General features: G+C 39.9%; 1 protein-coding gene across 1 annotated transcript in view; it reads left to right on the forward strand.

Annotated features, from left to right (window-relative positions):
* sytl5 (synaptotagmin-like 5) overlaps positions 1–13156 on the forward strand; it is a 36483-nt gene extending 23327 nt beyond the window's left edge. The window contains exons 10-18 of the mRNA XM_054788013.1: positions 654–749; positions 2380–2445; positions 5002–5180; positions 6766–6868; positions 6963–7124; positions 7193–7301; positions 8561–8699; positions 8768–8976; positions 11235–13156. Coding sequence (XP_054643988.1) covers positions 654–749; positions 2380–2445; positions 5002–5180; positions 6766–6868; positions 6963–7124; positions 7193–7301; positions 8561–8699; positions 8768–8976; positions 11235–11377 — 1206 coding nt within the window. The 3' untranslated portion in view covers positions 11378–13156. The remainder of the gene's footprint in view (positions 1–653; positions 750–2379; positions 2446–5001; positions 5181–6765; positions 6869–6962; positions 7125–7192; positions 7302–8560; positions 8700–8767; positions 8977–11234) is intronic.
* The last annotated feature ends 29 nt before the right edge of the window (positions 13157–13185 follow it).

Here is a 13185-nt window from a genome sequence, read left to right on the forward strand (position 1 = left end):
CGCAACCCTAGTGAGGATAAGCGGCACAGAAAATGCATGGATGGATAATATTTCATTACATCTATAATATATTTTATGTTAATAATATAAAACTATAATAATCAGATTTTTTTTTAAATTATTGAACAATCACTAATTGATGAACATTTCAAGACATTATGGAAAATGTAAAAAAAAAAATTTATTAGAATTATGATAGGATTTTATCTAATCCTTTTTTTTTTTCTTTGGTTTTCTTTTTTTCATCTATTCTTTTTTTTTAATTGTGCAAATTTATTTTTATTTTTATTTTTATTTTTATTTTTATTTTTATTTTTATTTTTATTTTTATTTTTATTTTTATTTTTATTTTATTTTTATTTTTATTTTTATTTTTATTTTTATTTAATGCATGGTACTATGATGCTCTAAAAATACCATCCATGTTTTTGGAGAGTGTTGACATTCTATAGGCTAATGAGGCCCCAATACTTGGTCGGCCCCCAGGGCCCCAGTGCCCCAGCTACGCCGCTGCTGTGACTTCATCCAGCCACTTGGTGATTTACTGGACAACAACTGTGTGTTACGCCTTGTTTGTTAAAGTTGATTCCCCCCCCCGAGGCCTCACATCTCATTCAATTCTTCTCATTCAATGTGATTGCTATCGTCCTCAGGAGTTCTCCGACCAGGATGCGGAAGAAGACATCGACGCCCTGATGTCGGCCCACAGCCAGACGGCCGGCCTCCGCCTCAACAACGCCGTGTCGATGGTAACGACACTAACACACAGGTTGAATGAGTGTGACGGTGCAGAGCAAACATACTGTGTATGCATGCCAGCTGTTGAGTGAGTGTGTGTGTGTGTGTGTGTGTGTGTGTGTGTTGACTGTGTAAATATGTAGCAAGCTTTAAGGCATCATGCACTCTGCTGCTGCGGCTGCACACTCCAGAGGATTAACTCTACATTGTTGTTTTATTATATCATAAGTGTGTATAAGAATTATACGCACCACACAATACATTTATTCAGGATGTGCGTGTGCGTGTGTGTGGAGGAGACACAAAAGAACACACACAAGCTAATATTACAGAGGATATATAAAGGTAACACTGAAAAGTAAAAAAAAAACCCACCACGGTGCTGAAGCCAATGCACAGAGTGAACCCTCGTCATGCCTGTTTGGAAGCGGGAGACGAGGAAAACAGACATGCATGCACATGGCCACGTATTATTGTATTATTGCAAAATGATCGAGTTCATTTTCATGTATTGTGTGAATGAATGTATTTGTTAGCGTCCTAGGCCGAGTGGCCACGTACGACGGCACGTGAGGGCCACATTGAGAAAAAAAGCATCTGAGATTTCGAGAATAAAGTTTCAATTTACAAGCATAAAGAGTCATGAATTTGCGTGAAAACACTCGTAATTTACAAAAACAAGGACGTAAATTCACGAGAATAAAGTCCTACTATCACGAGCATGAAGTTGTAAATTTACGAGAACAAAGCCGTGAATTTATGAGAAATATTACGAGCATAAAGTCGCTAATTTACGAGGAAAAAGTCTTACGTTTCCGAGCATGAAGTCGTAGACTTGCTAATATTATTGTGAACATTATGAAGTCCTCGTGTCACACGTGTCAGAGGGAAAACAGAGCACAGCTGTATTTTCTCTTTTCCCTCCACGAACATCAGGAAGGAAGAAAGCGTTCCTCTTCATCAGGCAAGCTTTTATTTATAATGTGGCAGCAAAACAGAGCAGTTGAGCACAAAGAGATTCGCATGCGCCGCCCTTCTCCCGCATGTGGCACTCACACTTCCTCCTTCCTAGCCGCGCCCCTTCCACATGCCCACGGCCAAGGTCGCATAAGGCCCCCCCTTTTCTCCGCTGTCTCAGGCAACGGTTTTCTCCTAAATTTCCGACCTGATTCTTGTACGTTTACGACTTTATTCTTAAAATCTCCTTTTTTTTTCACAATGTGGCCCGAATACGCCGTCGTACCCACGAGATGTTTTTTTTAAACAAGAAATCTTGTCACGTTTTAATGTTGTGACACGAGGTCTTGTGCCCCCCCAGTCATGAAGTACAGTACATGAAACAGATGACTAGAGAAGTGTGCCGCCCTCAAACTCGTCATGCAGCGATGCAGGAAGTGGCCTTCGGCGTGATGATGTGTTAGTCCATGCTGATTTCATGGCCGGTTCCTGATGAGCTGTCGTCTCTGTGTCTTGCTCTGATAATCGCCATGGTAACCCAGCGTAATGTTGTTCCTGGATGTATTATAGCTGAGGTCTCTGCCATTGCCGGTCCTGTGCTTCATTTCCGTCTCTTCCACTAACGTCAGAAAGCCTCAGCTCTTTGTTTTCTCCTTTTTTCCTTCCCCTTTTCCCTCCTCAAAGCCTTCCACTCCTGCCTCAGAGAGGAGGTGGGGTTTCCTCAATGTCCCCGACTCAGACGCTGAGACAGTAAGTTGTCTCACATTTTCTCATAATAGCTTCCTAGAGTCACATTTTATTAAGGACACTACAATAAGCGCTGTATCCCAAATGTTGATGATGATAATGTTCACTTTTGACTGACCTGGTCTTCTTGAACAACATGCTTTTTATCCTGGCTGTAGTTCGCAGTGCTGATGATGACACGATGACATCGTTGCAAGAATAGAATTCTAATGTCGTGAGCAAGAAGTCACGGTGTTCAAATAAGGAATAACGCAATTGAAGTCATAAAAGGACCCGGAAGAGGTCATTAAGTTTGGAGAACGAGGCTGCAATGACACACAAAACTTGTAAGAAGTTACATAAGTAAAGTAGTGAAGTAGTGAAGAAAAGTGGCAAAGCATTGAGAATACATTTGCAATGCTGCGAGAAAGAGGTCATAATATTACGAATAAAGTCATGAAAAATTAAAATAGTGACATCCATCCATCCATTTTTGATGCCGCTATCCTCACTAGGGTCGGGGGGGCATGCTGGAGCCTATCCTAGCTGACTTCGGGCGACAGGCGGGGTACACCCTGGACTGGTCGCCAGCCAACTGCAGAAAATAGTGACATAAAAAGTCGTAAAATCACCAGAATGAAGCCGTGATGTGACAAGAAAATTTGCAAAGTTGTGAGAATAAACTTGCAATGTTGGGAGAAAAAGGTCATAATATCACAACAAAAATTTATATATAATATTACAAAAATACTTGTAAAGTTATATAAAGTCACAATGTTGAGGTAAAAAGTCATAAAACGGCCAAAACCCCCATAATATTATGAAAATAAAATCGTTTTATGACAAGAAAGTTGTGGCGTTACAGTCGCAAGGTTATGAGGAGAAATGCGTAACGTAAACAGAAATAGTCAGAATGCTACGATTATATATTATAAAGTCATAAAGTTGCAAATAAGTTGCAAAGTTCTCCAAGTAATGTAGTAATATCACAAGACAAGTCGCAAATTGTACCCTCCTGGGTACAATTTATGAAAAAATATACATAGTGTGGCGTTTTGGTTTGCAGACATGTTTAACGACTAAAACGCCATTTGTGGTCGGAGTGTATTTACATATTGGTGGGTCGCCACAACCGCACGCACATCTGACATGCCTGGATCAACATTGTAAGAAAAAAAATTGAAAAATTGCAAGAATTTACATTTACATGTACATTTACATTTACATTACATTTACATTTACATTTACATTACATTTACATTTACATTACATTTACATTACATTTACATTTACATTACATTTACATTACATTTACATTTACATTTACATTACATTTACATTTACATTACATTTACATTACATTTACATTTACATTACATTTACATTTACATTACATTTACATTACATTCACATTTACATTACATTTACATTTACATTTACATTACATTTACATTTACATTACATTTACATTACATTTACATTTACATTTACATTACATTTACATTTACATTACATTTACATTACATTTACATTACATTTACATTTACATTTACATTACATTTACATTTACATTACATTTACATTACATTCACATTTACATTACATTTACATTTACATTTACATTACATTTACATTTACATTTACATTACATTCACGTTCACGTTTACATGTACATTTATTTTTACATTCACATGTACCTTCACATTTACATTCACATGTACGTGTACGTTTACGTTGACATTGATGTTGACGTTCACATTTACATTCACATTTACATTTACATTACATTTACATTTACATTACATTTACATTTACATTACATTTACATTACATTTACATTACATTTACATTACATTCACATTTACATTACATTTACATTTACATTACATTTACATTTACATTTACATTACATTTACATTTACATTACATTTACATTACATTTACATTACATTTACATTACATTCACATTTACATTACATTTACATTTTAAGATCCACTTTGGGATCTTAAGGAGGTTCTAAGTGGAGCTTTACAAGAAAGCGATACAAGAAAAAAAGTAAAGTTACGAGAATAAAGTCATAATATTAAGAAAACAACAAATTGCGATGTTAGGAATAAAAATTGTAATATAAAAAAAGTTATCTTATTGAAATAAAATTGCAACATTAGAAGCAAAATTGTACTGTTATGAGAATAAAGTAAAAAAAACAATAAGAAAAGTGAAGAAATTAAATAATAATAATTAAAATCCATATCTATAAAAAAGTCTAATAAATAAATGAGCATCTATCCACTGAATGCCAAATGGTCATCACGTTTGGAGATGATCGGATAAATATTGCGAACCTTGACGCTGAACTTTGACCTTTATCCTGAAGCGTTAACATGTAAAAAGATCATGCAAATAAGTGTCATAGTCAACAAATACTTGTCGTGCGCTAATAAGCGACTTTTCTGAGCGTTGGAGGCACTTTCCCTCACGACTTTCCCGCCATCAGCCACGTCTTTGTCTCCTTTCTTCACGGGATTAATGAAGTACATCTTTTTAGCTAGCGACTGTCCATTGTCTCCGCCCACCAGAGCAGCATCGGCAGCATGATGAGCATGTACAGCGAGACAGGTGACTATGGCAACGCCCGGGTGAGCGGCGAGATCCTGTTGAACATCAGCTACAGCTACAAGACGGGTGCTCTCAACGTGATGGTCAAAGAGTGCCACAACCTGGCAACGGGGGACGAGAGGAGGCAACGCACTGACGCGTGAGGCTTATCAGCATCAGCATCAGCATCAGCATCACCCGGCGACACTTTGCTGTGTTATGCACTGAGGGGGAACGGCGGAACATTGGGCAATGTCCTGCAAGCGTAAAATGAAGTTAACCGCTGCTGTAGTCACATTTAAAAACAGCAAAACAGTCTTACCTTCAATTAGTCATTGTCCTACAAGTGTAAAAAGGAGTTATATTCACCTTTAAAAACAGTAAAACACTGTTAATCATAAAAGGTAAGATAAAGCTTCACTTTGCTGATGTTCCCAATCTCCACTACTTTGTGTTTCCACTGTAACGACAGCGGCGCTCAAGCGTTTCGACCGGTACCGCATATGTCAGGGGTGTCCAAACTTTTTCCACAGAGGGCCACTTTGATATTTTGTCAAGCAGCACATGTAGATGTGATAACAAGTTATTCATACTGTTTTTCAAGGAAAAACTGCATCTTAGCTTTGTGAAAAAGCCCAATATTAGTACGAACTTTGACCTTTGCTCTTTTTTCCCCCCTATTCTTGCTGGGGGTTTTTCAAAAATATTTAAACGTTCTTCTTAAATAATCTTGGTAAATTTTCTTGTAATATTATGATTTTATTCCCATGATATTGAAGCTTAAGCCTACCGGTAATGTCTGAGAATGACAACTTTATTTTCTTTCGTGTGTTTCTTATAATATTACGACTTTAAAAAAACATTTTTTTTCTTTAATATTTCAACTCCACGCTACCAAAATTACATGATTTTTTTTTAATTGTAAAATTGCACCTTTTTTGTCATAGTAATATGACTTTTTTCTCTTAACATTTTGTTTTGTTCATTTCTGCTGGTGTTCTTTTTTTTTTTACTTTTATTTCAACTTCCTTCTTAAATAATCTTCGGAATGTATCTTCTCCTAATATTAGGACTGTATTCCCAAATTACAACATTTTCTCAACCTCATTTTCCAAAATTACAACTTCTTTAGTCTTGTTTTTCATAATAATGACTTAAAAAAAATAACTCTATGCTACTAAAGTTACGTTATTTTCCTCATAATATTATTTATGATCAGTTTATGATCATAAAATTGCATTTTTTTTCTTGTTAGATTACGACTTTTTTCTTTGAATATTTTGACTTTATTCTTGTGAAATTGCAGCTGTTTTTTCATGTCTGCTGTTTTGTTTGTCCTTTTTCACCTCTTTCAACTGTCTCTTCTCGTAATTAGGACTTTATTCCCGTAACATTTTGACTTTATTCTTGTAACATTTTAACTTTTTTTTAATTTATTGTTTTTTTATTACGACTTAAAAACAATAGCATCTCTCTTGAGCCTTTCTACTTTATTCTACTAAAATAATGTTATTTGTCTTTCTAATATGACAACGTTTTTGTCATGAAACTTTTTTGTCCTTGAAATGACTTTATTCTTGTGAAATTTTTCCTTTTTGCTGTTTTCTTGTTAAATTCTATTTTTAGAATGTGGCGTGGGCCAATCCTAAAAACAGCCATGTGCTGCAAACGGCCCCTGGGCTGCATTCTGGACCCCCCTTGTAATGCTAACCAGAGAGTGTGTGTGTTTGTGTGTCTGATGTCAGTTATGTGAAGACGTACCTGCTCCCGGACACGTCGCGACAGAGCAAAAGGAAGACGAGCATCAAGGCCAACAGCATCAATCCTGTCTTTAATGAGAACCTGAGGGTGTGTGTTGAAACACCGGAGTGTGTTTATCCGTCATACGACTTTAATGGAAAGCTTACTTGTGTGTGTGTGTGTGTGTGTTCTTCTTCCGTAGTATGTGATCAGCCACTCCCAGCTGGAAACACGCACCTTGCAAGTGTCCGTGTGGCACCACGACCGATTCGGCCACAACAGCTTCCTGGGAGAAGTGGAGCTGACCTTTGACTCCTGGGAGTTCGATTCCCAAATAGACGAGTGGTTCGTTTTGCAGCCCAAGGTAGCAAAGCCGCTTCCTCTGTCGCATGCAGACATGCAGCTGACAGGACAACGTGCGTGTTTGTGTAGCTGGAGAGCGGCGTCAACGCCACCATGCAGTACCGAGGAGAGCTGACTGTCGTGCTGAAGTACATTCCTCCTGAGAAGAACCTCATGCTCCCTCTGGACCAAGTACAAGGTACACAGCATAACTGCACGACCACCGTGGTGCTCTTTTTAGGGCAGGGAACCATAGTTCTCCTCACTATGCGGCAGTCGTGCCCAGCCAATCAGTGAAGAATGTTAAGAACAATGTACGTGTCTATTATACTGTTACACTGTTTTTCAATGGAATAAATACATGGAGAAATGAATGAAATGAATGAAACCCCATGCAATTATTCTAAGATTGCCAGAATAGATCTAGTAAAAAAATATGGATTTACTTCCTGAAACCGACATATGGACTGCAAGATGGGCTGGAAAGACGAGTGGCTGCAATCCATGTTATGCTAGCAATTCACGTCACGTCAGGTAGCAAACACAGCGGGTGACACCGGTAGCCATGAATGCACGCAAAGAAAGTGTGGTATTCCCAACGATAATAACAGCCGCTCATGCTGTGTTGTGAGGAGTATGATATGTATTGCTGGCAGCGATAGCCACATTAGCACGTCCGTTAGGAATTAGCACAAGGCTGGCTACTATGGAGCATATTAGCAAAATAAATGTAGACTGACTTCCTGCCACCTTGGCACGCTGTTCCACGCATGGCTTTTTGACTTGTTTATTTCCATCTGCGGTACAGGACGGAAACGTTTGTTCCACGAGGCGAGGTGAATGTTGTCGTTTAGAAATGTGAACAAGCTCACTCCATCTCCACAAGGAGCGGGTACAATATTAAAAAGCATACAACAGAAATTCACGGAGGAGTGGAGCATGATAACAGTGAATGCAGTGCAGCGTCTGGTTGCTTGCTCCTTGGTTACTTGCACCTCCTCCTCCAGACCCGGAAGGAGTGGCGATCAATATTTCAACATTCGAGCACACGTCAAACACAGGAAATACGCCTTTCGATGTTATTTTTCATGGTGGAAATAACAAGTAAAGTAAGCTAATGCCATCATGGTAACATTACTGACGCCCGCTGATCACAACGCTTGTCTTTTATTTTTGTTTAGCTTGTTTGGCCTTTCTTGATCCTGTACGGCACTGAGCTGTTTTCAGTGTGCTTCAGAAAGAAACCTCACCTTGACCTGACCTTGAATTGTACACGTTCTAATTGAGATTTCAATATTTTTCATTTAATGTGTTTGTTCATTTTCTTGCCTCAGGGGGAAAAAACGGTATTTAACATGGCTGTGTTTGTTTCTATCCACTCTACCGTGCAGGTAAGCACTTACATGCGTGTGTGTGTGTGTGTGTGTGTGTGTGTGTGTGTGTGTGTGTGTTCCCCAGTGAAGAAAGGCTTCCTGAAAGGCAAGAAGAAGAGCACCTTCACACCACCTAAGGGGGGCATGGTTGAGCTGCTCGTCAAAGGGGCCAAAAATCTAACTGCCGTCAAGTCTGGAGGAACGTCCGATCCTTTTGTCAAAGGGTGAGTGAGTGAGACGCTCATCGGGACATCTAAGCATCCTAAAATGGAGCCACACGTTGTGCGTCCAGATACCTTCTCCCTGACAGCAACAAGTCCACCAAGCACAAGACGGCGGTGGAGCGTCGCACGGTCAACCCTCAGTGGAACCACACCTTCACCTACTGTGGTCTGCAGCCAGGAGACCTCAACAACGTCTGCCTGGAGCTGACAGTGTGGGACAAGGAGGCCCTGGCCAGTAATGTCTTCCTGGGAGGAGTCAGGCTCGGAGCCGGTACAGGTATGACCTCAGCCAGGGTGTACCTGTCACATCCAAACACCTTTGTGTTGGTTTGTTTGTCCGTACGTGCGTGCTGTGTATCACGGTGATACCAGTTTTGATGTCAAATATTAGTAATAGGACACGGGACAAAAAGACTCACAATACGCAAAATACACAAAATACACAATTACAGTCCGAGGTTTGGTTTCAAGTTAGGGTCAGGGTCAAGGTCAGGGTCAGGGTTAGGGTTAGGGTCAGGGTCAGGGTTAGGGTTAGGGTTAGGGTTAGGGTAAGGGTTAGGGTTAGGGTAAGGGTTAGGGTTAGGGTCAGGGTTAGGGTTAGGGTCAGGGTTAGGGTTAGGATCAGGGTCAGGGTCAGGGTTAGGGTTAGGGTCAGGGTCAGGGTTAGGGTTAGGGTTAGGGTAAGGGTTAGGGTTAGGATCAGGGTTAGGGTAAGGGTTAGGGTTAGGGTCAGGGTCAGGGTTAGGGTTAGGGTTAGGGTAAGGGTAAGGGTTAGGGTTAGGGTTAGGGTTAGGGTCAGGGTCAGGGTCAGGGTCAGGGTTAGGGTAAGGGTTAGGGTTAGGGTCAGGGTCAGGGTTAGGGTTAGGGTAAGGGTTAGGGTAAGGGTTAGGGTTAGGGTCAGGGTTAGGGTTAGGGTCAGGGTTAGGGTTAGGATCAGGGTCAGGGTCAGGGTTAGGGTTAGGGTCAGGGTCAGGGTTAGGGTTAGGGTTAGGGTAAGGGTTAGGGTTAGGATCAGGGTCAGGGTAAGGGTTAGGGTTAGGGTCAGGGTTAGGGTTAGGATCAGGGTTAGGGTTAGGGTCAGGGTTAGGGTTAGGATCAGGGTCAGGGTTAGGGTTAGGGTCAGGGTCAGGGTTAGGGTAAGGGTTAGGGTTAGGGTCAGGGTTAGGGTTAGGGTAAGGGTTAGGGTTAGGATCAGGGTCAGGGTCAGGGTTAGGGTTAGGGTCAGGGTCAGGGTTAGGGTTTAGGGTAAGGGTTAGGGTTAGGATCAGGGTCAGGGTTAGGGTCAGGGTTAGGGTTAGGATCAGGGTCAGGGTTAGGGTAAGGGTTAGGGTTAGGATCAGGGTCAGGGTCAGGGTTAGGGTAAGGGTTAGGGTTAGGGTTAGGGTCAGGGTTAGGATCAGGGTCAGGGTCAGGGTTAGGGTAAGGGTAAGGGTTAGGGCAGGGGTGTGCAAACCTTTTCCAACGAGGGCCACATCGTGAAAAAAGAAAGGCTGCAAGGGCCGCTTGGATGTTTTGTAAAGCAGCACATGCAGATACTGTATGTAGATATATAGATATGTAGATATGCAGATCTGTAGATATGTAGATATATAGATATGTAGATATGCAGATATGTAGATGGAGATATGTAGCTATGTAGCTATGTAGATATATAGATATATAGATATGTAGATATAAGTTCTATACTGTTTATTTCAGCATGTCAGCTTTGTGACTTAGCTGATAAATCCTATTATTAGTATCAGTTTCTCGTCTGTTTTTGCTGTTTTTCAAATGTTTCAACTGTCTTCTTAAATCATCTTCGGAATTTTACGTCTCGCAATATTCTGACTTTATTCCCATAATATTGGAACTTCCCCCCCCAACATCATTTTCCAAAAATGACAACTTTATTTGTTTTGTTTGTTCCTCATATTACGACTTTAAAAGAAAAACAAGCACAACAACATTTTTTCTTTGATATTTCAACTCAATGCCACCAAAATCACATTATTTTTCCTCATAATATTATGAGTTTATTCTCATCAAATTGCTACTTTTTTCTCTTATTATTTTGACTTTATTTTCCGAAAATTACAGCTGTTTTTCCATTTCTGCTGTTGTTTTTTTAAATATCATTTTCCAGCTATGTCAACTTTCTTCTTGTGAATTTTCTTTCTTTCCCATAAGATTTTGACTTGATTCTCATAACATTAGAACTTTTTCTGCAACCTAATTTTCCAAAAAAAACGTTATTTGTTCCTTTCTTTGTTTCTCATTAGATTAAAATTCCAGGGTCAAGGGTTCTATTTAGGGTTTCGCCATAGCACGAGGGTTCCAACATAGGCTTCGTTAGGGTTTGAACTTCAGGTTTCAAGCCAGGGTTTGGGTATCAAGGTGGGGTTAGGGTTTTAATCTCTGTTGTATTGTCAGTCCGTATGTTAACCAGCTAGAGCACTTCCTGGTTCGCGTCCAATGACCTAAAAGCACACACACTGTATGACGGAGTGTGCTTGTACACTGGAACATCTCTAACATCTCTGTCGTCCTGTGAAGGCACAAGTTACGGGAACGAGGTGGACTGGATGGACTCGTACGGCGAGGAACAGCGTCTGTGGCAGCGCATGATCGAAAACCCAGAAGTTTCCCAGGAGTGTACGCTGATGCTGAGGTCCACCATGAGGAAGATCTCCTCATGAGCCAAAAGATCATCTGTTCACCTTCTCTCTTCTCCAGAAAACAACCAGTCATGCCTTTAAAACATCTCTGATTACTGCCAACATTTCCAGTAAGCACAGTTTGTGTGCCTGAATCATTTGAGCACGTAGCGAACGACAGCTAGCAGACTTTTTAATAATCTGTAACCGAGACACGAGTCAAAGCACTGATGAACGGCTTCATGGCCGTCCTTCCCCACTCAAGCTCATTTTGCTGCAAAGCACACACTTGCAAGTACGAGTGTCTATTGGATCGTGGCATTAGCTTGCTAGCTAGCTAGCTAGCTAATGGCAGCCACGATCGTTAAATTCCCATTCCCAAAAGCAACAAACTGTCATATCAAACTGTTTCCACGGAGTATGAGGGCCACATTGGAAAAAAATCATAAAAAATGGAGTTTTTGAGAATAAAGTCAAAAATTTACGAGAAAAGAAGTTACAAATTTACAAGACAAAGCATCCTAGTATTACGAGAATAAATTTGTAACTTTCCGAGAAAAAAAAGACGAATATTACGAGAATAAATTCCTAAATTTATGAGAAAAAAGTCAAAAATTTACGAGAATAAAAGTTGCAAATTTACGAGACAAAACGTTCCAGTGTTACGAGAAAAAGTTGTCAATTTCCGAGAAAAAAGAAGAATATTACGAGCATAAATTTGTAAATTTACGAGAAGAAAAGTCAAATATTATGAGAATAAAGTCATAAATTTACGAAAATGAAGTAGTATTATTACGTGTCAGAGGGAGCATAGAGCAGGAAACGTTCCTCTTGCTCAGCCAAGCTTTTTTTCTTGGAAATTCAGGATTTTATTGTCATCAATGTAAGACTTTTTTTACGACTTTATTCTGGTAATATTCAACTTTTTTCTCATAGATTTCCGACTTTATTCTTCATTCCCAAAAGCAACAACGTGTCATATCAAACTAAAACGACGGAGTATTAGGCCCACATTGAAAAAACATATCTGAGATTTCGAGAATAAAGTCGAAAATTTACAAGAATAAAGTCGTTGTTTATTTTCTCATAAATTTACGACTTTATTCTGGTAAATTCAATACTTTTTTTTTCTCGTAAATGTACGACTTTCTTCAGGAAATCTCCGATGATTTTACTTTCCTAATGTAGCCGTAACACTCCGTCGTGAACTACAATAAAGCACCCCGTTGTACCAAAGTTGTAAAATGAATCAGCTCATCGGTGTTGTCGTGGTGAGCATGTTAGCATGCTAACATTAGCATTTAGCTCCAAGCACCACCGTGCCTACACGCACAACCTCAGCCGCTAGCCAGCATGATTGATAGCCTCATCCCTATGAATTGCTGAACATTTCTTTATTCGTGCGTTTGCTTTCCACGCCCGCAGCTTGCCTAGGGAATGTAAATACAAGCGGATTGAATCCAGCTTCGATGTGAACGTAGGTAACACTGTATCAGTGAGTTAGCAGCATGGCGCTCGAGGATACCAGAACAAGTTGAGCACTGATAATCACCTCATTATTTCACCATTTCATCCAGAAAAACGTGTCTCTAGTTAAAAGACAATGAATGCCAACACGTGTGTGTGTACAACAATGCAGTAATGATAATCCTAATAATAATATTAATAATAATAAGACGTGGTTTTAGATGACAAGCTTGTGCAATACCTGATTACTGACTTCTGATGTACAGCATGTGTTTGCCCCCGTGTCCGCTCTCCTCCTCTCCAACCTATTTTATCTCATGCAGAAGTATTTTCAAATAAAAACAAAAACATTTACACCTATTGATTGTTTTGGGGGGGGGTTT

The sequence above is a fragment of the Dunckerocampus dactyliophorus genome, chromosome 9 (assembly GCF_027744805.1).
Source record: "Dunckerocampus dactyliophorus isolate RoL2022-P2 chromosome 9, RoL_Ddac_1.1, whole genome shotgun sequence".
NCBI classification, from domain to species: domain Eukaryota; kingdom Metazoa; phylum Chordata; class Actinopteri; order Syngnathiformes; family Syngnathidae; genus Dunckerocampus; species Dunckerocampus dactyliophorus.